This window comes from Monodelphis domestica, chromosome 7, assembly GCF_027887165.1.
Source record: "Monodelphis domestica isolate mMonDom1 chromosome 7, mMonDom1.pri, whole genome shotgun sequence".
NCBI classification, from domain to species: Eukaryota; Metazoa; Chordata; class Mammalia; order Didelphimorphia; family Didelphidae; genus Monodelphis; species Monodelphis domestica.
This window is the reverse complement of record NC_077233.1, coordinates 238508531-238532625: the sequence shown is the minus strand read 5'-3', so window position 1 is coordinate 238532625 and position 24095 is coordinate 238508531. Positions and strand designations below refer to the sequence as shown.

The 24095-nt window shown below is 37.1% G+C and overlaps 1 protein-coding gene across 1 annotated transcript in view; it reads right to left on the bottom strand.

The window, feature by feature from the left end:
- The window catches only part of SNX30 (sorting nexin family member 30), a 180815-nt gene that overhangs the window by 79988 nt on the left and 76732 nt on the right, over positions 1–24095 (bottom strand). Inside the window, exon 2 of the mRNA XM_001375914.4 lies at positions 23729–23920. Within this exon, the coding sequence (XP_001375951.1) occupies positions 23729–23920 (192 nt within the window). The remainder of the gene's footprint in view (positions 1–23728; positions 23921–24095) is intronic.

Here is a 24095-nt window from a genome sequence, read left to right as displayed (position 1 = left end):
CTCTCTCTCTCTCTCTCTCTCTCTCTCTCTCTCTCCCTCCCTCCCTCCCTCCCTCCCCTCTGTCTCATTCTCTCTCTCTCCCTCCCTCCCTCCCTCCCCTCTGTCTCATTCTCTCTCTCTTCCCTCTCCTTCCCATTCTCCACCAGATATCTAAGCTCTATGCAACTGCAAATTGTTAAACTTAACTAGTTTCCCCAGCATTTAGCATAATGTCACATACTTAATAGGTGTTTAATAAATGCTTGCTGATGGATTAGTCAATCTACACTTAATATTCCTGAAGATTCGGCACTCTTTTCCTAATTTAAACATAGTCTGGGCATTTTAGAAGAATGTTCTGGAAGTCAAAGGAGATGTTTGTAAAGTTCTTTATAAATGCAAGCCATTGCTATTATCTAGAATTTTCATCTCTATCTCAAATAGGTAGGCTTAAATTAAAATATTTCTCCAAGGCAAAGTACAAGAGGATACAGTGGATAGAGCATCTCACCTAGAGTTGGGAGAACTTGGGTTCAAATCCAGCTTTACACATTTCCTAGCTGTGTAACCTTGGGCAAGGCACTTTACCCCAATTGCTTATCCCTTGCTTCTCCTCTGCCTTAGAATTCATACTAAGACAGAAGGTAAGGGCTTAAAAAAACTGTTGAACACCCTTCCAGGGCCAACACTCAAGAGTGGTTTCATGACTAATACTGTGCCAACAGGAGCCAAAGACTAAGCATTAATAACTATTCTGCCAGAATCTTTAGTTCCTCTAAAAGTCCCATGCAGCTGGGGCTAGTCTGAGTTTAATCAGTCTAAACAATGCAAGAACATTAAGTGCTGGAGATACAAAAAAAGGCAAAAGACACTCCCTGCCATCAAGGAACTTACAACCTAATGGAGGAGATAACATGCAAACAAGCTAAACACAAGAAAAATAGGAAAAATTAAGAGAAGGAAAACACTTCCTGGAGAAGGTGGGATTCTAGTTGAGATTTAAAGGAAGCCAGGGAGGTCAGTGGTTAGAGTGGAGGAAGGAAACGTATTCCAGGCATAGGGGACAGCCAGAGAGAATGCTCAGAGCTGATAGATGGAGTGTCTTGTTCATGGAATAGCCAGGAGGCCAGGGTCACTGGATAGAAGATGATGTATTGGAGAGGAAGGCGTAATAAATAGTGACAGTGCCATGTCTTCAGTGCCCCTTCCCACATTTCTCAGAGGGGAACAATAAAACTTGTGCTGCTGCAATGTTTTTCATGTCTAAACTCATTATATATCTTTTCTTATTATGTATGTGGAATTTTCTAACTACAAATGATTTTTTCACTGAGGAATATGAATGAATCCATATTGCTTGCTATGGAATATAAACATGTTTATATCCCCATTTATACATAATTATAATACAGTCAGTTAGTCAACTTATATTCAAGCAGGAGAAACACATAAGGGCAGCTAGATTAGACAGACAGACTTAGAGATAAGAGATCCTGAGTTCAAATGTGACCTCAGTTGTTGCCTCACTGTGTGACCCTGGGCAAGTCACTTAACCCCAATTGCCTAGCCCTTATCACTTTTCTGCCTTGGAATACTAAGACAGAGATACTAAGACTTGGATACTAAGTAAAACAGAAGGGAAGGGTTTATTCAGGAGAGTGGAAGAGAGACAGAGAGAAACATGTATATATACAGGGTATTCAAAAAAGCCATAGTTCTGTTTTAGATTTTACTGCCTTGAAACGACACTAAGACTTTATATATATATATATATATATATATATATATATATATATATATATATATATATATATATATATATATATATGTGTGTATATATATATATATATATATATATATATATATATATATATATGTGTGTATATATATATATATGTGTGTATATATATATATATATGTATATATATAGTAAGTACAAAGCAGTTTCAGAGAATAAGGGAGGATACACTGGCATCAGGGAGAAAGTGTTATAAATGGCCTCATGTGGGATATGGTGTTTGACCTAAACTCTGAAGGGAAGTAGGAATTCTGAGACAGCTTTCATAACTCATGCTCTAATAGACTATACTCTGTGATTTTATTGAATTGGACTTTTTCATATTCATTATGGAAACTTGGTGACATTTTTTCTGACCTATTTGTAAAAGTAAAATAATATTCAGTAAGTGTCCCTTACAAATCAAAATCAGAAATTATTTTTTTAACTTCCAGTGGGTCTAAGAAAACCATCATTTCTCATTTTTAAATAACTGAGATTCTGACTTTTTCACATGTATGGGACCATTTCTGTTAAATTAATACTCCAGAAATAATAATAATTAATAGCTGGCATTTATATAGCTCTTTAACTATGGCAAAACACTTTACAAATATTTTTTCATTTTATCTTCATAACAACTGGAAGTGAGTGTTATTATCCCCATTTTATACATGAGGAACTTAAGAGAGACAACGGTTAAGTAATTTGTTCAGGGCCACACAGCCAGCAAGTATCTAAGGCAAAGTTTGAACTTGGGTGTTTCTGGTTCCAGCATTGTCAACTGTACCACCTAGCTGCCAATATGAGTTTTTTTCTAAATATGTACATGTATATGTAATTGTGTGTGTATATATATATATTTGCTTCTTTTAAATATCACTTTTGTTTCCCAATATATCCCACACTCCTTCCCAACCAAAAGGCATTCCTTATAACAAAGTAGGGGAGTTTAAAAAAGACATTTCAGTAAAACTAACCAACACATAGACCAAGTTTGATATTTTATACAATTTCATACCCACAGTCTCTCCTCCCTGCCAAGAAGGGATAGAGATATATTTGCTCCACCCTGCTTCAGGAATAAAACTAGTCATTATAATTACACAACATTCAGTTTCTCTTTTTTACTCTGTTTACATTGCTGTAGTGACTGTATATATTGTTTTCCTATAAACACGACATTTCAACAGTACATTAAGTTAATTATGTACTCCCAGCTCTGCTAAATTGGTCCAAAGATCAGAAGAAGAGACTGCAAAGCAGCTGAGGGTAAAAAAAAATTAAAACAAAAAAAATCACTTCTGGTCAATATCCCAGACGTGGACCACCAAACAATGAGGCATAGTAAAACCTAAATTAAAAAAAAAAAGTTTTCTTTGCACTGAGAACTGAAATTCTGTTGCTGGGTGGGTTGCTCTATGGCTCCTACCTTATGGATCTAGGGTGAAAGCTTTTTCTAACTGGATTAGACCTTTGATGCTTAGGGGTTGTAATGAGGAGCCAGATTTGGGGTAGCTAGGTGGCTCAGTAGATGTAGACAGGAGGTCTTGGATTCAAATATGACCTCAGATACTTCTTAGCTGTGTGACCTTGGGCAAGTCACTTAACCTTAATTGCCTATTCCTTACACTCTTTTGCCTTGGGACCAATATTTAATACTGATTTCAAAATGGAAGATAAGGGTTTAAAAAAAATGATTTAGACTGGAAGTCAGGAATACCTCAGCATAAATCCTACCTCAGTCATTCACTAATTATGTGACCCTGTATTTCACTCTCTTGGGCTTGATTTCCTCATCTGTAAAATGTAAAAAACAGCACCTACCTCACAAGGTTGTTGTGAGACTAAAGAGTGTTTTATAAACTAGAATAAAGTTAGATACTACTCTAAAAATAACATCAACATTAATATAGCTATTACTATGCTTGTTGTTGTTATAGAAGAGGTGCTCCTTTAGGTAAAACCCAAGATATGACCTGAACAAACCCCAAATAAATACTGGATGGAATCTGCCTTCAAGGTAACATCCTGGACCAAGTTACCCAGAGTCTGGTTTACTCAGAAGACCTCTTCTTAGACCAAGATTGGCTCAGCTTTTCCCTTAAAGATAACCTCCTGAGTTTGTTTGTTTCTTTGGCACATCTTCAGCTTTCTTCAAGGCATCTCCATTCACATATCTGCCAGCATTTCTAATTCAACCTGCTCAAAAGAGTTCACTTCCACCCAAACACCCTCTAAACCTTCACTGTTTTTCTCTGTGGAATCATCTATTCATCTTGTTGTCCATGTTTGTAACCTAGACGATAGACTATAGTCTATCTATAGTCTAGTGTATAATCAATTACCACTTCCTGTTCCAGGATCCCAGATTTAGACCTGGAAGGAGCATTGGAGACTATGTCTTAGAACATCCTCATTTTTCAGATGAGGAAACTGTAACCCAAAGAGACAAGTGACTTGTCCAAGCTTACATTTGTAGTAAGAGGCAGACCCTGGAGATATAGCTTTCACCTCCACATTGAGCATATGTTCCTTTTTTCTGTTTCCACAGTCACACTAGCAAGGGCTCTTGTTATCATCCACATAGACTAATGGTATCAAACTCAAATAGAAATGGATCCCGCTGGCTGACTATTGACTTAAAGAGCCACGTACTAACTACATTGTATTGTATTTTTATTTATTTTGCTCAAATAGAAATGGATCCTGCCTACTGAATATTGACTTAAAGAGCCACATATTAACATTAATTATGATGTATTGTATTTTTATTTTGTCAAATATTTCCCAATTACATTTTAATTTGGTTCAGATTAACTAGGGAATTAGTTTTATGCTCTTGACCTAGACAACTGCAGTAACCTGCCAGGGTTTCCTATTTGTGAAAAAATAGAGGGAATCAAAGGATTAGGACAGCAAGTGGTTAATTGTGGGAACTGAGTGAAACATACCGACTCATATTCTGGAGCTAGCTTAGTTCCCTTTCTATTCAGTTAGGGGAGTAGCCTAAATACTGTCCTAGGAGAAAAGTTTATTCAATTGTGGGAATTAGGAGAAAACCTTATTTACAGATGAGGAATCTGAGAAAGACAGAGGTTAAGTAACTTGTTCAGGGTTCATGCAACCTCAAATCTGGGGTGATATTGGAACTCAGGTCTTCCAGATTCCAAGTCCAGTGGTTTTCTTTGTCTACTGTGCCACCTAGCTGCCCAAATTACTGAATGGAACCTTCATACACAGACAGCAACATCAGAAATTGTACGGAAAAAGGAAAGATTCATTAGCCCTTTGGAGTTAGTTTGTGACAGGTATAACATAAGCAGTTTAATTTTCAGAGAGCTTATAAGAGTACTTTTAAAAAGACACTTTTAAAATCTTTCAATCTTTTATTTTTTCTCAATTACATGTAAACAATATTTTAAAACTCTCACCTTCCATATCAAAATCAATACTATGTATTGGTTCCAAGGCAGAAAAGTGGTAAGTGCTAGGTAGTGGGGGTTATGTGACTTGCCCAGGGTCACACAACCAGGAAGTGCCTGAGGCCAGATTTAACCCAGGACCTCCAGTCCCTAGACCTGGCTCTCAATCCACTGAGCCACCCTACACCCCATGTCCCCACAAAATTAGTATCAGTTTTCTAAAATGTTTCAAATTCTCTCCCTCCTTCCCCTCCTAGAGACAGTGAGCAATTTGACATGGGTTATGTATGTAAAATATACTTTCTCTGATTTAGAGTTACATAGAAAAAAGATACTAATCTGTTTGTACTTTTTCAGACAGCAATACCATGTTGGGGCCTGAACACCACACAAAGGTTGGTAGAAAGAAAGGGAAATAAAATGAATATAAAAATACTCATAGAACAACTTTTTGTGTTAACCAAAAACTGGAACCCAAGCCAGAGAGTCACTATTCACTGGGGAATGGCTGAATAAACTGACATATGAATGTAGTAGAATTGCTATGAAAATTTAGGAATTCAGATGGAAAGATAAGTGTTGAACTGATAAGCAAAAAAGTCAAACTATTAGAATACATATGATTACCAGAATGTAAATGAAGGTAATATTCAAAGTTAGCTGACTCCCTATTTCATGCTATAACCAGTACAGGTTCCAGAAGGCAGATTATGAAACAAATCTCCCCGTTCTTGGTGAGCAAAGGGACTTAAGGGTGCTGAATATTGCAGAGAGACAGACAGTTATGGTGCTGGCTGCTTTTGCATGTTTTGACATATGAGAAAAGTTTGGAAGTGGGAAAAGACTCTATCTGTGGTATGAAAAAAATCAAGTAAACTTTTTAAAAAATGTTTTTTACATTAAACTGGCCACCCTCCAAGAATGCACTAAACCAGTTCCCAACTCTCTGTCTTAGAATAGTAATCTCCAAACTTCTTTGATCATTTACCTCTGTTGACTTACAGAAAAAAAGTACATACCACCAGTACATGTATAGTTACTCATTTATAAATTATATAATGCTTCCCTATAATAATTATGGGCATTATAAAATATGCAAACAAAACACAAGATAAAGATGAAATATTTAAATAACTAATAAATCACTGGAGTTTTCTGAAAAGGAAAGTAATGTGGTCAGACCTGCACTTTCAGAAAATTACTTTCTAAACTGTGCCTAGGATATAATGAAGAAGAGAAAGCAAATAGGTTGTTACAGTATTCTAAGCAAGAAGTGATGAAGATCTGAACGAGGGGGGTGGCTGTGAGTGGAAGGATGAGGGACTAATGTCCTAGACCTAGGTGATCAGAAAGATAAGAGTTGGTAACTGACTGGCTACACGGGGAGAGGGAAAGTGAGAAGACAAGGAAGATGCTGCCTGCTGCCACTGGATGTGCTGGTTTGAGTAATGTAGCCAGCACTGAAGTTACGGCTCAGATCACTGAGAAATCCCAAGGAAACACCACAGCAATGTTGCAAAGGAGAAAGAAAGAATGCAGCTTATATATTAACAAAGTTACACTGATTTACTCTTCAGATGGGCTCTGAACAGCCTACGTTCTAAAGAGGATTTCTTTCTTGCTCATTACTCTTAAAATTCACAAAGACAAAAAATGTTCTTGGTCACATTGTCAAACAACTCTCCTCTTGAAGCTAATCTGTCAAAAATTCTGAAGTAGGTTTCTAGACACGGCTTTCCTTCCCAAAGGGTTAGGATAAACCCTGAATAATCTCTTAAGTACTAAAGGACCATATAGCCCTCACTTTGCGTTTCATGGTTTAACTGATGGCCAAAGTAACAAACTGTTGTTTTTCCCCCTCCTTGAATGGTACATCATATTAAGCTATAGAAAGAACCAAAACGTAAAGGATTTATGTACAGGTTTTACTGAACAAATAAAGGTTCCAAGAAGACAGGGACTATTTATTTCATTTATTCATTTGTCTTTGTATAACTAGTATTTAGCACTTAATGAATACTTTTTGAAGTTAGATACCCAGGTTCAAATTCCACATCTGCTGTTGATTATCTATGTGACTTTGTGCTAGTCATCTAATCTAATATTGGGCCTCAGTTTCCTCATCTGTAAAATGAAGAGGTTGAACTAGAGGGCCCCTAAACCCTTTTTAGCTCAAGACCAGGACTTCCTAACTTTGTGTGTATGGTTATTATGGATTCCATTAGTAATCTAATAAAGCCCACAGAAATTTTCTTAGGATAAAGGCTTTTTTAATTTTATTTTTATTATCATGCAAAACATAGTTCTATACTGGTCATTGTTGTAAGAGCACACTTATACAAAACCAAAACCCCAAAATAAAACCATAAATACACTGATGTGAAAGATAGTATGCTTTGAATCACACCCAAGGATAAAGTTTTTAAATGAATAAAATAAAATACATAGGAAACCAATTATATTGAAATAGTTAACAAAAATTTTCTTTAAAGCAAGTTCATGGATTTCAGAATAAAAATTCTTGCTCTAGACCCATAGATAACTGATACACACAGAAAAGAGGAAAACTAGAGGACCTGAGGACCCTTCCAACCCTAGGAGTCAGAGAGTTTATGCATATGTGCAAAATATTAAAAAGTTACAAGAAATAAGAATTCTTAATATTATATGCACTAGCAAAAAAATGTTCTTATACATTAGGGTAGGTATTTTGACATAAGAAAATACATCAAGAAATCCTCTTCCCTATTTTAATGTATTTATAAACACCACTTGTCTATAATTAAATGACTGTGGGCTGCAAATCTAGCTTGAAATTTAGGCAACAGAGAGAGCTAAAGGTATAAATAAATTTCCTTTTAAAATGCTGTGTGCATCTTTGAACACTTGGAATTCTGAACATTTGTTCCTTATCAGGGACCTAATTACAGGAAAGGAAGAAAGAAAAAGACTAATAAGTCAAATGCCACATTTGACATCAAGGAAACTGCTTCCAGTAGGTTCAGATATTCAACTGATGGAGCAGAGAACAGAAAGAAAATATTAGATCAAACAGTAAAAGAACTTCACAACCTACCCCCCCTCCCGCCCCCATCATTGTTTGTCACCTTTAGGCAGACTGAGATCAACAATTCAAGCGCAAGGAAGTCACTGGGTAGAGAAAATGCTTTATCTTCATATTCTGCACAGTATCTAGGGCTCCCCGAAGCTGGAAAGGATGGTAATTGCTAATAGCACATCACTTAAAACTCCACTAACTCTAAAATCTGTGATGGGTCAATATAAGGTAAACAATTTCTTTTAAATTAAATTTCTTACATCTTCATCTGGAATTTTTTGAATTTTCAGAATTAAGGCATTTCCATTATTTAAATCTCAACAGTTGATATCAAACTATGAGTTTGAAAACCTAAGCCATGGATCTTTTATTTCTCAGGAAAACTGTCAATTTATACATATTAAAACACTTGATTATAATGCAATATTATGTAATCTGGGTCTTTAATTTTTCAATCGACTCATCTTTATCATTAGTTATTTATACCTTATTTTAGAATGTTACCTTCTAATATGGAATATGAAACCATATGCATATGTAAATATATATAAACACATATATTTATCTTTTCCCCAAAATACTTCTGTAATCAATTTTTATTCATTTTATTACTATGTATTATTTATTATTTTATTATGAGCTCCTAATCTACCCCCCCTTCCCACCTGCTGCCTAATTTCAATGCTTTTTTCCATTCATCAAAAATTGCTAATTATTAATCCCAAAGGCAAATGAACAGATATTAACATTACAGAAATGTTAGTCATATATGTTATGTAAATACCATATAAACATTTAGAAATGTTAACAGATCAGATGTTCATTTGTTAATGTATTATCCTGAGAGCAGTCAGGTAGCTCAGTGAATTGAGAGTCAGGTCTGGAGATGGGAAGTTCTAGATTCAAATTTGGCTTCAGATACTTTCTAAGTGTGTGACCTTGGACAAGTCCCCCCGTTGCCTAGCCCTTACAGCTCTTCTGCCTTGGAACCAATACTCAGTATTGATTATAAGATGGAGTGAGGGTTTTAAAAAAATAAGAATGTATTACCACTACCAATAACAGTAGAATTTCTAGACTTGGCCCTTAGCTAGATATCCTATGTGATGATGAAAAAATGGCATTTAGAACACAATTATAAATAAGCATAAGTGTAGATGGGTCAAGGAGACAGCAAGGTGGCTCAATGGATTGAGAGCTAGATCTAAAGACAGAAGGTCCTGGGTTCAAATATGACCTTAGATACTTTCTAGCTGTGTGACCTGGGCAAGCCACATAACCCTCATTGCCTAGCCCTTACCACTCTTCTGCCTTGACATCAATGCACGGTATTGATTCTAAGACAGAAGGTAAGGGTTTAGGGAAAAAAAAAAAAGGTAGATTGGCCAACTTAAATATTCATGGTGGAAATCCATATTAGAAGCAAAATAATCTTAAGGGACTGTTTTTATAAGGTCTCTCCTGGAAGGGGAAGATGCCAAAAAGATGGCTAAAATTCAAATATTATGATGTTTATACAATTAATCTTTCCATTATTATTAACTTTTACATTTTGTGTTAGTATTAATTCTAAGACAGATGAGTGGGGGCAAAAAACAAAACAAAACAAAAAAACACAACACAACAAAAACAGTCAGCTGGCAGGGTGGATGGAGACCTGGGGACACCGAGGGAGGCAAAAATGTCTCTAAACTGTGAGACTTACCTTCTTTTTTTTTTTTTAAACCCTTACCTTCCGTCTTGGAGTCAATACTGTGTATTGGCTCCAAGGCAGAAGAGCGGTAAGGGCTAGGCAATGGGGGTTAAGTGACTTGCCCAGGATCACACAGCTGGGAAGTGTCTGAGGCCAGATTTGAACCTAGGACCTCCCATCTCTAAGCCTGACTCTCAATCCACTGAGCCACCCAGCTGCCCCCTGAGACTTACCTTCTAAAAGGGTAGACAACCTGTAAATAATTGGCCACACATAGGATACATACAGAGTAGCCTGCCTTCCAGCAATTTCAGAGGAGAGAGCATTTCTAGCTGGGGAGAAGCCCTCTAAAATACTGGGGGACGTGAGCTGTCTTGAAGGAAGGCAGGCGAGCGAGGACACAGCCAGTACAGGGCACACAGCTGAGAGATGGAAGCATTTTGTGAGAGGAACAGCAAGTAGGAAAGCCAGGGTAGCTAGACCACAGAGGACACTGGCAGGGAGGAAAGGTGGGAAGGAGCCAGGTGGAGAAGAGTTCTAAACAGAGGACTTTAAATTTGATCCTGGTGGTAACGGGAAACCAGTAGCGCATCTCGAACAGCAAGCTGACAGGATCAGACCAGTTAGTAGGCTATTGCAATAATTTAGGCAATGGGTTGTGAGGACTTGTGCTGGAAACTGCACCCACTGGAACTGATGAAGTCAGCAAGAGAGAGTGGAGAGAATAAGGGAAGAAAGGCAGGCACAGAGCCTTAAGGCATACCCATAACTGAAGGATATGACACACAGGATGAATCTGCAAAGGAGATTGAGAATGATTTTGAAGAGCTAGATGCTGTGGACAGAGTTCTTTCTGGTTCTCAGAAATATTTTCAGGCTATAAAGAAATGACTCAACATTTTCCTTGTAAGCCAGAGGATGTGAGAGAGGGGAAATGGTGCTGACATACTTCTTTCTTATTTCTTCTCTTTTGTTTCCCAACAAAAGCAATCAGCTGATTAGATTCTAGTAAAACAAGGTAAAGGATTCTGTGTTTTCATCATTGTAGAGAGCTCCCAGTGATGATCTTCCAGTGCCAATGAAGATCCATAGTGGGGATCAGGTCATTTGGATTAAAAGGGAAATGGTGTTTTTTTAGAGAACTACTGTTGGGATAGATAGGTAAGTACAATGGATAGAGCATCAGAGGTATTGGAGACACTAAGGGTACTGTCACCAAACCAAGGATAGCAGAGGCAAGACTCAAACTCAAATCTTCCTGACTTCCAGGAAAGATTGTCTAGCCATCCTGTTATCACACAATGTTCTCCTTATTTATTTAAGCTCTTTAAACCCTTTCTTTCTGCCTTAGCAACAAGTCTCAGACAGAAGGACCAAGGCTGGGCAAATGGGATTAAGTGATTTGCTGGAATCATGCAGCTTAGGAAGCATCTGAGGCCAGATATGAATCCAGATCCACCTGACTCCAGGTCTGATACTCTCCATTGTACTTACCTACCCATCCCAACAGTCGTTCTCTTAAAAAAAAAAAAAAACATTTCCCTTTTAATCCAAATGACCTAATCCCCACCATGAGAATTAAAGAGAATGAGAAATTCTCTTATATCCTAAGTTTCTAGTTTTTGAAAATAATTTCTGCCTCACTGAAAAGTTCCTATCATTAAAGTATTCAAATAATGAGTCAGAAAAGACAGTCTATCAACCCTTTTCCAAAGCACACTTTAATTTTTCTGCATGGCCATTGTTCAGGCCATTTTCTAGGTCTGGAATTTCCACATACTCTCCCCCAAATAGTATAACTAGTTGAAATCCTAGCCAGTCTTCAAGGTCTGATTCAAATGCTACCACGTCTATGTCTCCTTCCATGATACCTCATGGAGAGAGTGCTGGGACTGGAGTCAGGAAGACCTGAATTCACAAGCAGAGACTCAGATACGTACTAGCTGTAGGACCTTGGGCAAGTAACTATCTGCCTCAGGTTCTTCAACTGTAAAATGGGGATCAGAATAACTCAACTCACAGGGTGGCTGTAAAGATCAAAGGAGGTAATAGATTTGTAAAATACTCAGCAAAGTGCCTGGCACAGAGTGCTTGCCACTCTGTACCTGGTGTCCCTTTGTGTGTGATACCTTTTAAACATTTTCATACTTTTTGCTTTGTACAATTTAGTCCTCCCATAAGCCTAGAAGGTTCTAGAGAGCAAGAACCATTTTTTTTTACCTATTCTCATATCTCTCTTAGTACTTCACACTTGTAGTTGCTCAAAAAATATTTTTATGGTAACATTCCTACTATTGTACTAATTTGATCATTCCTGTAAGGTGTTTAACACATCAAAATCCTCAATGAAGCCTAGGAAATCAATTCTAGATTCCCTTTCCCAGTCAGTTCTTCCATATGACTTGTTTCAAAAATGCAAATTTGTTCTGACATGATTGATATGTTAGGGAACATTTTGAGCATAACAAGAATTTTGCTTGAGATTTCTACCCCAAGAAATAGCTAGAATGCAGAAAACTGCACCACTCTGCAATAACAAGCCGTACCCCTTCTGATACTCAATTCCACAGATAAACTTTCGGTCTTTTTCAAAGTAAAGTGCAATATTTATTGTATATCTTCTGGTGTGGTAGGAGCTGCATGCAGAGGAAGGCTGATGTGAACCTTCCACCACATATGCATATCTTTTGGCAAGGCCTTAGACCTCTAAGACCTGCCCAATGGATCTGAGATTTTGCAAAACTCCAAGATTGGGAACACAAAGTTCAGGCTTCCCACACTACCACTATTTATTGTAATATTTAAGAATTAACATTTATAAAACTGGGGCAACTAGGTGGCTCAGTGGATGGAGAGTCAGACCCAGAGATGGAAGGTCCTGAGTTTCAGTCTAGCTTCAAACAAGCCACTTAACTCCAATTGCCTAACCTTTACCACTCTTCTGCCTTAGAACCAATACTTAGCAAAGATTTTAAGCCAGAAGGTAAAGATTTAAAAATAAAAACAAAAAACATACTGAGGTGGGGTCCTTTGGCTATGCCAAACTGCCGAAGGGTTCCATGACACAAAATAGGTTTAGGGCCAGTAGTTTACCCCATTGTTTTTGTGGATCTGGAAACTATGGGGAGGTAACATAATAAAGTAGAAAGATAAGGATGTGGAATGAGAAAGCCTTTGATCCCCTACCTGTGTGGCTTGGGCTAACCATTTAAACCTCTCTGGCTCCCAATTTCTACATTGGTGGTTGGACTTGGTGGTCTGTGAAGTAATTTCTGTGATCATACGACCTCTGGAGTTTCTTCCAGCTCTATAACTAGGAGCTCTATATGAAGTCATTTGCCCAAGATCATACCAGAGTTCAAAGTCAAGTATGACTCAATCCCATGTGTCTTTACTGTAGACCACATGTCCTCACATGAAGAGAAAACTCTTTGGTTTAAGCCTCTAAGAGGAGCTTCCAGGTTCCTTCTTTGGAACTTTGACCTGTGGTAAAAATAATCATTTCCACTAAACTGGAAATGTTTGCCACTTAGTGCTAGCCAAGCAGCTTTCCCCAAACCATCTGTGTTAGCAACACTTCTTTTCTTTTAAAAAATTCTATTTTGAATGCTATTCACCTCCAGAGAAAGAACTGTTGGAGTAAAAATGCAGATGAAAACATATGACTTATCACTTGTTTATCTGGATATATTTGGGGGGGGGTCTTAGTTCTCTAAGATTATTCACTTATAAAAATGAATAATATGGAAATATGTTTTGCATGATAATGCATGTGTAACCCAGATTGAATTGCTTGCCAGCACCAGGAGGATGGAGGGAAGAAGAAAAGAAGCCAATATGGATCATATAACTTTGGAAAACTTGGGTGGAAATTTATTAAAATAAAAATTAAAAATAAAATAAAATAAAAACTCTATTTCTACATTCTCTGATGGAATCATGAAGGGTACTTATTCCAGAAAAAGATATGATTCAATTCCACAAACTTTTACTGTCTACTGCGAGCCAGATGTTCTCCTAGGCTCTTGGAGATACAAAGGCTAAAAAAATGAAATGGTGCCTGCTCTCAAGAAGCTTTCATCCTACAAGAGGAAAGGAGAAAAACAACTAGGAGAGATGCTTGATGACAAATTATATATACACAATAAGGGCTAGCTAAAGAGAGCCCAAAATTTAGGAGAGTGCACAGAATGCTCTGCAGGATGCATCGTCCCACACTGCTGTTTGGTGTGCTTGCTTCCCTGGTGTATAATAAACAATGTGTAATAGAATAGACACAACAAGTATTCTCTTTGACTGCTTTCTAAGTCACTCTTGATTGGCTACTGATATTGAAAATGAGCATAGTTACGAAAAGTCACAACCTGGTCAAAATTATCTATCATTTTTTCTCTGTCTCACCTGCCCTTTCTTCTCTTCTCTTTTCCAGATCCTGTCTCTCTCTTCTCCCTCCCTTCTTTATTACAAGAGAGAGGTTCATGAGCTGTTGCTTCTGTGCCTTCCTACTCTTAAGTAAAGGAATATGGGCTGCAAAAGCATCCTTGGAAGCTTCAGAACTTTAGAAAACGAAAATGCCAGAAGTCTAGGGACTAGAGCCCACGTCACAGTTTAAGGGCAGACTAACTACATAAACCTAAGATACTCTAAGAAGCAACCCACCTGCACCTAGTCCAGTGGTGGATTGATGCAGAATGCTTTGTCCTGTAACAAGTGACTTATACAATGCCTATACCATATGTGGAAGAGAACATGGTGGAAGTAGATGCTTTGTAGCAATAAATTTAAATCTGAATCCATTTTCCCTAGAGGCAAAGGTGGTAGAAAGGTAGAAAGTTGGGGGGAAATGTTTGTACTTTTGTTCTTGGCATATCTTTTCTTTAAAAAAAAAAACACTTTCCTTTTGTCTTAGAATCAATACTAAACATGGATTGTGTATAGTTGGAAAATCTTGAACCCCAGGATTATATTCCCCAGAATTCCTTTGGAATTTCCCAGCATCCTTTTCCTTTGTTTATGTGGTCTTTATGTAATTTTTATATAACTTTCTGGGACTCCTCTCTCTCTTCTTTATTGAGACCTCAGCTTAAGTTAGCTCCCTTTTAACTCTAGTCTTTATTTTAATAAATCTTATAAATATAATACTTGAGTTATTGTATATTAATTTTAACTCTCACAATTGTAAAATGTCAGAAAATGATTATTAAGATTGTATTTAAATGTAAAAAATAAAATAAATGTAATAGGCATGAAAAAAAAGAAGCTCATACCCGTAAAGAAAAAAAGAAAAGAATCAATACTAAGTATCAATTCCAAGGCAGAACAGTAGTAAGAGGTTAAATAACTTGCCCTGGGTCACGTGGCTAGGAAGGTGTGTGAGGCCAAATTTGAATCCAGGACCTCCATCTATCCATTGTGCAACCTATCTGCCCCTTGCTAAAATTTTTCAGTAAATATCCATTTACAAAAGCTAATGGACTCCAAATGAATATATTATTTAGAAATCAAATGGTCACATCACAGACAAATTAGAGGGAAAAGGAGGAAATTACCTTTCAGATCTATAGTTTAAGGAATAGTTCTTGATCAAATGGGACAGATGAGATGATAAAAGATGAAATCAAGGTTTTTGATTTTATAACATTAAAAAATTTTTGTATAAAATCAGTGAAGCTAAAATTAGAAGGAAACCATGTAACCAAGGAAAAAGATATTTGCAGCAAGTTTCTCTAAAAAGGGTATTAATTCTAAGCTACATAAGGAACTGATTCAAATTTAAATAAGAGAAATTCCTCAATTAATAAGTGGCCAAAGGATATTAACAATCCTTTTCAGAAGAAGAAATCCAATCTATCAATAGCCATATGAAAAAGTTATCCTAATCACTATTAGATAAATGGAAATTAAAGCACTCTAAGATTCTACCTTATCCCCCTCAGATCGTCAAAGTTGAAATAAAAGAGAAATGACAAAAATTGTAGTGGCTGTGAGAAAACGGGCATTTGCACTGTTGGTTGAAACTATTAATGGGTCTATTCATTTTGGAAAGCAATCTGGATCTATGCCTAAAATGTTACTAAACAGTATATACTTTGAGTTTGCAATATGACTACCAGGTCTATACCTTAAGAGGTCAAAGAATGAAGGGAAAGGCCCATATATACAAAAATATTCATAGTATCTCTTTTTGTGGTGGCAAAATAGTAAAAACTAAGGGGATGTTGAACAGGTTGGGAATGCAAGAATGCCTGAACAAATAAAGAGATATGATGTAATAGAATACAACTGTGTCATAAGAAATGATGAAAGGGACAGTTTCAGAGAAACCTGAGAAGACATGTATGAACTGATGCAGAAAGAATTGTATGTGTTTACACCCACTCTTTGACCTAGCATTATCATTAATGAGCAAATACTTTGAACAGATAAAGAACGCATATGAACAAAAATATTCATAGGAACATTTTTTTCATGAGGAAAAGAACTGGAAATTAATTGGAAAGCAGCTAAATCATATGGGAGTAATAAAATTTTATGACTGTAAGAAACAACAAAAAATTATGGATTTATTGGTGATGGAATACTATTGTGCTCAAAGGAATAATAAAGTGGAGGAATTCCTTGGAGACTGGAACGATCTCCAGGAATTGATGCAGAGTGAGAGGAGCAGAACCAGGAGAACATTGTACACAGAGACAACTTGGAGGAATCTACGATAAAAAACACTCTCCACATTCAGAGGAAACACTGTGGGAGTAAAAACACAGGAGGAAAACAACTGCTTGATTACATGGGTCGAAGGGATATGGCTGGGGATGTTGACTCTAAATGAACATCCTGGTACAAACATCAACAACATGGAAATAGGTTCTGATCAAGGACACAAGTAATACCCAATGAAATTGCATGTAGGCTATGGGAAGGGTGGGTGCATGGGAGGGAGGGAAATAATGTGATTATTGTAACCAAGGAATAATGTTCTAAATTGACTAAATAAACTAATTCAAATGGAAAATAAATTATGGATTTAGATAAAATTGGGAAGACATATGAATTAATACAGAGTGACATAAGCAGAACCAGGAAAACATTTTATACAATAATTAAAACATTAAAAAGAAAAACCATTTTGAAAGACCTAAAATCTCTAATTAAAATGACTTGTCCAGAGGTCTTGGGAAAAAGCATGTTTATTACCCATGATAATCTGAAAAACAGGCAAGGGACTTGTGGGCAAACTGAAATGTATATTTTTGAACATGGCCAGGAATGGATTTGTTTTTCTCTTCTTTTCACTTGTTACAAAGGAAAGTTTGTTTTATTTTCATTGGTGTGGTAGGAGAATAAGAATTTGGGAGGGAGAAGGACTAACAAGAAGAATACCCCCCCAAAAAAGATTAAAAAAAAAAAACATCCAGACATCTTTTTTAAATACCCAAAGAGAACAGAAGTTTCAGGAGGCAAAGATAGAGGCCAGTTTTTGAATTTAATTGTTCGCTCTATTAAATTCTTTCTTTAAAATGCAAGCTGAACACAATAGTAATCTATAGTTTTATGTCCAATTTTCTTTTTCCATATACAGTTTATAACAAAAAAAATTTTCAGTTTAAAAATAAATAAGTTCTATGCCATATTTTTGTTGGGGGGGGGGTAGATTTTGTAAGGCACAGACTACTTTTGAATTCAGAAGGTCTGATTATGCCCCTACTGTGGTATGTTTTGGTTAAAGGCAGAAGTTGCATATTTGTAATAGTTCTCATTACAAAGAGTTAGCAGGTTCACAGAGTGCCAAATGAAAATTATAATATTGCCAAGGATGGTTAATAAGCTGGCAGTCTCCTAACACCTGAGATAATCTCTACTTGTGAGAGTGCTCATTTACCCCCCTGCTTTCTTTTTTCCTGGCATAACCGGAATCTCCTCTTCCAAACAATAATAGCTCATGATTATGAACCAACAATATTCTACTCACACTGAACAGCCTGAAATTCCTAGTTTTATATAACAAGGCAAGGTGGGGGAAGTTTCAGTGAGAGTCTTTTGACTGTCAAAAGATGCACTGAGTAAACTCTTCCCATACTTCTTTGGGTTCAGTTACAAAGGAAACACTCAAAGACAAGCATTGGTTATAATATATTATAGCATGCTAATCCTACTTCCATCTTCAGATTATCCTTTAAATTGAGTCACTTTAAAAAATTTCTTTCCCCAATTACATGTAAAAAGTTTCCAACATTTTAAAAAGAATTTTGAGTCTCAAATTATCTCCTTCCCTCCCTTCCCCTTCTCCTCTTGTTTAGACAGTAAGCGATCTGTTATAGATTTTATATGTGTAATTATGTAAAACATTTTTCTATATTAATCCTTTTGTGGAAAAAAACTCAAACAAAAAAAATTAAAGTGAAAAAGGTTTGCTTTGGTCCGTTTTTTCAGTTCTTTCTGTGGAAACAGATGCCATTTTTTATCATGAGTCCTTTGGGTTTGTTTTGTATTATTGTATTATTGAGATTAGATAAGTTAAATTAAGCTACTTTAAAGTAGAGAGTGTGTGTGTGTGTGTGTGTGTGTGTGTGTGTGTGTGCGTGCACACACATGCACGGCTGAGGTGGGAGGAAGAGGAAGGTGTCAAATCAGTTATGAAAAATTCCAAACTTGTTGATTCTGATCTCTCTTCACAGGTAAGTTACCTTAACCACTGAAATAAAGAACTTATGTATGCCCAGTTATAATCTTGCTTTTACATCATTCTTAAGATCCCTATTCAAGAGAATCCCTAGAATTCTTAGTAAATTATGCTAAGTATAAGACCCTCAGGTATGTGAAGAATAAGTTTAGACCTGAATCTCCTATAGGCATCTCTAACTCAGCATGGCCAGCACAGGACTCATCATCTTTCCCCACAATGGGCACCATTATTATCTTAGCCACCAAGAATGAAAGCTCAGTATAATTCTCAAAACTTTACTCTCAATTATTGTACATATCAAATCTGTTGTCATGTCTTGTCATTTCTACCTCTGTAATATCTCTCTCTATATATATTTTTTTTCTCTCCATTTATACAGTCACTCCCTGATAGAGATCTCTCTCAAATTATTAAGTCCAGGAGAAAGCCTTCTAATTAGTCTCTGCGCCTCTCGTCTTTCTTTGCCTCAAAATTCATCCTTTGCATCGCTGCCAAAATGATTTCGCTAAAGCATAGGTGATCCCTATGCCATCCCCTATTTAGTTTACTCCAATGGCTTCCTATAACCTGAAGGATCAAACAGAAAGTCCTCCATTTGACTTTTAAAATCGTTCATTGACTAGCTCATTCCTACTTTCCAATTTTCTCATATTTTACAGCCCTTCTTTCCTCACCCCCATTCTCCACAGCTACTCTGACTTACTAGCTGTTATGTGCATAAATATTTCATTATCTCCTGACTGATTTTGCACTGTCTGTCTCCCATGCTTGAAGAGCTCTGATTTCTGCTTTCTGCTTCCTAGCTTCCCTAGCTTCCTTCAAGAATCAATTCAAATTACATCTTCTGCAGAAGGCACTCCTGTACTCCTTCCACCAGGTCTCTTACTTCCTTCTAGCAGTGATTATCTTTCCATTTACTCAGCATACATCATATATGCACATAATTATCTATATGTTGTCTCCTTTATTAGAATATTAATTCCTTGAGGTCTGGGGCTGGGGTTTTTTGCATTTTTTTTGTATCCCTAGAGCCTGCTTAGCACAGATAAATGCTTATTGACGAACAATAAGACAGTTCCCATCCATCAAGAAATTTACAATCTAGCTAGAAAAGCAAGATGCATCAACAGAGAGAGGATAATGAACACAGTACAGGTAGCATATGATATAAATTAAAATAAGTTGCACAGACAATGAGTATCATTGGAATTAATAGAGGAAGGATTTAAACAAGTGATGAGATTTAAGCTGGGCTTTGAAGTTGTAAACCTTAAAATTTCTTAGACTTAAAAATGTTGGAAATTTCACCATTGGAAGGTTTCATACTTGAAAATTTTCCTACTGATAGTCTATTGGAATGTGAACCCCCCTTTGGCATGGGAGGGTCTTTCTCCTCCCTACCTGAGATTACTTTAGGACAGAAACCTGTTGCTGAACAATGGAAAGGGCTTTGACCTATGCTTAAGCATAGAACAGGAAGTTCTTTGAGTCATGATTGATTTTAGAATTGATACAATAGAGATACTTGGAATGACAGAACCAGGTCTTGGAATTTCCAATCTCCACCCTACTCAGGGAAACAGGATTTAGGAAGGGCTGCAGCAAAGGATCAAGATTTAATTATTTGAGAATATGACCTTCAACAGACATGTGCAAAGCCACAGACCTCTGGGCAGTCCTGGGTTAAGCTAGAGCCACCATTGGCACAGGGAAGACATGGACAGTGATTGGTAGATGTGAGAACTGAGGGGAGGGAACTTGGATGGTTTCCTTAAAGATAGCAGGGTCTGAGGACTGAAGGTGGTTGGAGAGTTTTTGCTCTGAGAGGTGGTGCTCTGAGAAGTTTGCTCTGAAGGAAGCTGGAGGTGGAGGCCCCTGAGACTGTTTCTCCATTTTGGTCACGTGAGTGATAGGGACTGATCTCTTTTCTTTGCCTCAGCTATCTAAGGGCTTGGGCCTTTTGTCCCAGCCTAAACAGAGGGGGTATTTAAGCCCTATTCCCTTCTCTCTCTCTCTCTCTCTCTCTCTCTCTCTCTCTCTCTCTCTCTCTCTCTCTCTCTCTCTCTCTCTCTCTCTCTCTCTCTCTCTCTCTCTCTCATACTTTTCTTCCTCCTGTTTGTAATTAAAAACTCCATAAAAGGTTGACTGCTGACTTGAGTTTTCATTTAGGAATTACATAGCTGAATTCCTTGGAGACCTTAAAATTAATATATATCAGTCTTTTAAAGTGATTTCCTTGTCACAAAGTAGAATCCAGATATGGAAAGATGAATGCTATAGCCAAAGTCCAGGGGCAAAAATGCATTAAAAAAAAGTGCATTGGGTAAATAAGCTTTATAACATAAAGGGGTTCCTGGAAATAATGACTATAAAAAAGGGGGAATGCATTATAGGAACTCTTGAAGCTAGACTAAGGAGTCCAGGTGTGATTCTATGGAGATGCATTTTTGAGCAAAGAACTAATGAGATTGAAAAAATATTTTTTGAAAAGTTACTCTGGGAAAAAAAAAAAGGTTGGAGACAGAGAGACTCATTAGCTGCCTATCATAAAAGGTCAAGCAAAAGCCAAGGCCCCAAACTGAGAGAATAAAAAGGAAAGAATGGATTCAAGAAACAGAATGAAGGAAGAAACAACTAAGGGAAAGGAAAAGAGTGATGGAGAATGTTAGGAAAAAGGAAAGTGATGCAAACATCAAGATAGAAATTCAGTCTGTCTTTATGCAGGTTGATTCTGAGGTAGTAGAGATGACTTCAAAATGAAGATGTCCAGCATCTCGGGCAGGAAACAAGGAAAGAAGACTAAACAGAACACAGGAGAGAGCTTTTACCAATCACCATTTGCTGTTTTACAAAATGGCACCACCTTCCTCTGCAGAAGGAGAAAGAAGTGGAAAAAAAAAGTGGTACACATTTATGTGACTGAGTAAAAATAAAATGAGAAGGAATATGCATTTTCAGAGGTAAATCACAGGGCAGAAGAATCGGGAGGAAGTAAAAAAATCACGGCAAGGAAACTTTATTGTATCAGCAAGGTAAGACTGATCTTATACCATACCACCTTATTCAAAGTGTTTATAGCACAAAGTGACAATCTATGAAGGAAAGAGGTTTTACATTTCATCAAATACAGCAAAAAAACTTGTCTACTCTTTACAAAGATTTCTTGCCAACATAACCTACGTTATGTTACTCTGGTGGTTTATCATAGGACACAGAGGACCTTGAGTGAATGCAGGCTCTGCTCTCAGAGTACAGGCTCTGCCAGGCCTTACCCTAAGCGAAAATGATCCTGGATGAGGACCAGACTTGCTGAAAGTCAGAATGTACAATAGCCACAGGGTTAGCCACAAGGTGACCCATTTATTTGACCACAGCAATGCATGAGGTTAAAAAAGGCTTCATTTAAGTAAATAAGTTAAAGATAGGGATAGAGACTCTTCCTGTGATTACACCCTGTGGGAAACTCCCAGGTGAGAGAATTCCCTCTACTAATGGAGGTCATTAGCGCCTCTTCAACTTAAAATCATTGAGAGTCACCTAGAAAGTTGAGAGTGTTTGCCCATGACCACACAGTCAGTAGGTATCAGAGGACCGACTTCCTCGTTCCCAGGCTGATTCCTTATCCATTACTCCACTCTGCCTCTCAGTTACTGGCTAACAAACTGTAATCAGTGACTTGAAGAACTGTGGATAGAGTGCTAGCCTGGAGTCAGGAAGACCGGGTCCAAATCCAGCCCTACATACTTACTAGTTGAGCTGTGTGACCCTGGTCAAGTCATTTAACCATCTTTGTCTCCATTTCCTCATCTATAAAATGAGCTAGAGAAGGAAATGGCAAATCATTCCAATACCTTGGCCCCAGACGGGATCAGAAAGAGTCAGACAGGTCTGAAACGACTGAACAACAAAAGTAAGTAAATTTCACATACAGCAGAGAAATTAACATTAGTTGTAAGCATAAAGACATAAGCATAAACCCACAAGCATAAGATCTGGAAAGGACGCTACAGGTTTAGTCTAGCTTCTGAACTCTTCTTGAGGGGGATCGAGGCACAGATAAAGTCTTGTCCAGGGACACATAGCAAGATAATGGCATATTTGGACCCAGAACCCAAGGGCTTTGGCTTTGATGCCGGTGATTTTCCCACTATGGCCTGCTGGCTGTCTTTAAGGATGAAGTACTATGCTCTGAAAAAAAGTTTTTTCTAAACTATTTCATTCCAAACATTTCAAAAATATTTTCATTCCAAACTCTTCCTTTGTGGAAATGAATGCTTAGCAAAGTAAGCAGAACCAGGAGGTTAATATTCATCATGAGCACAATAATGAAAAGGAAAACAACATTGAAAGATTTTCAAAACTCTGATTAATGCAGTGATGAATTCTAATTTCAGAGCACTGAGACTCAGTAAAGATGGCCCAAAATGAGTACAAAATGGTACAAAATGAGGCAAATGTTCTCAAATATGACTAAGACATTTATTTATTTTGTTTGACTGTATTTACTCTTTTCTAATGTTTCTCCCCACTATGGAAGTCCTTGGAAAATGACAGGGATATGAAAAATATCCCTGTCATTTCTCAATGACTTCTCCCCTACCTCAGCCCAGCCCAGCCTTCCTCTGGGCTACTAGAAAATGAATCCCATCAAACGAAACAAAGAAATATCAATAAAATATTCTTTTAGAGATACAAAACCTCCTCGTTATTTTGTTTTACTCTAAGACAACACTTTAAGGAAATTATAGATCATAGAAGGGACATTAGAGGTCATTCAGTCCAATATTCTTATTTATAGGCGAAGAAACTGATGTCCAAGAAGATTTCAGGACTTGTCCCAAATTAGGTAGCAAGTGGCAGGGCCAACATTTTGAACCCTACCGATCTTTTAACTTCATATCCAGCATTCCTCATACTTCATCACACTGGTTATTCTTTTTTAATGGAATAGAGAGTCCTTTATTCCATGTTAAACTACACTAATCAAATAAAGATTACATTAACTCTGTAAAAAAAAAAAGTTTAACTTTGTAATATGTGGCTTTCTGCGTAAGAAGAGCCACCATTTTCCACAGGATTTTTTCCTATCCATGATTAAATTACTAAGGCCTACCTTTGTAGTGACCCTATATGTGATATAGGTCTCCATTGTACAGACATGTTTCTTGGGATCTTCAACGGTGACAAATAGGTCTCTGGTCTCACCATCCAGATCATCATCTAGCTGAAGTCTATTGAGAAGCGAAGAAGAAGAAGCTGGACTGGAAGTGCCTGCAGGAGTTCCACCATTAGGCAAACTGAGGTCCTAGAAAGAGGGAAATGAAAGACTGCTTTTAAAAAACACTTTTAAAATGAGCTCTGTATAATGTTGCTTTTTTTTAACATACCCTTTACAATTTTAGTTTTATCACTTTAATGTTTTATTACAAGGGAATAAAACTATCATATACTTGAAGGAAGTAAGATTATATACAAAGGTA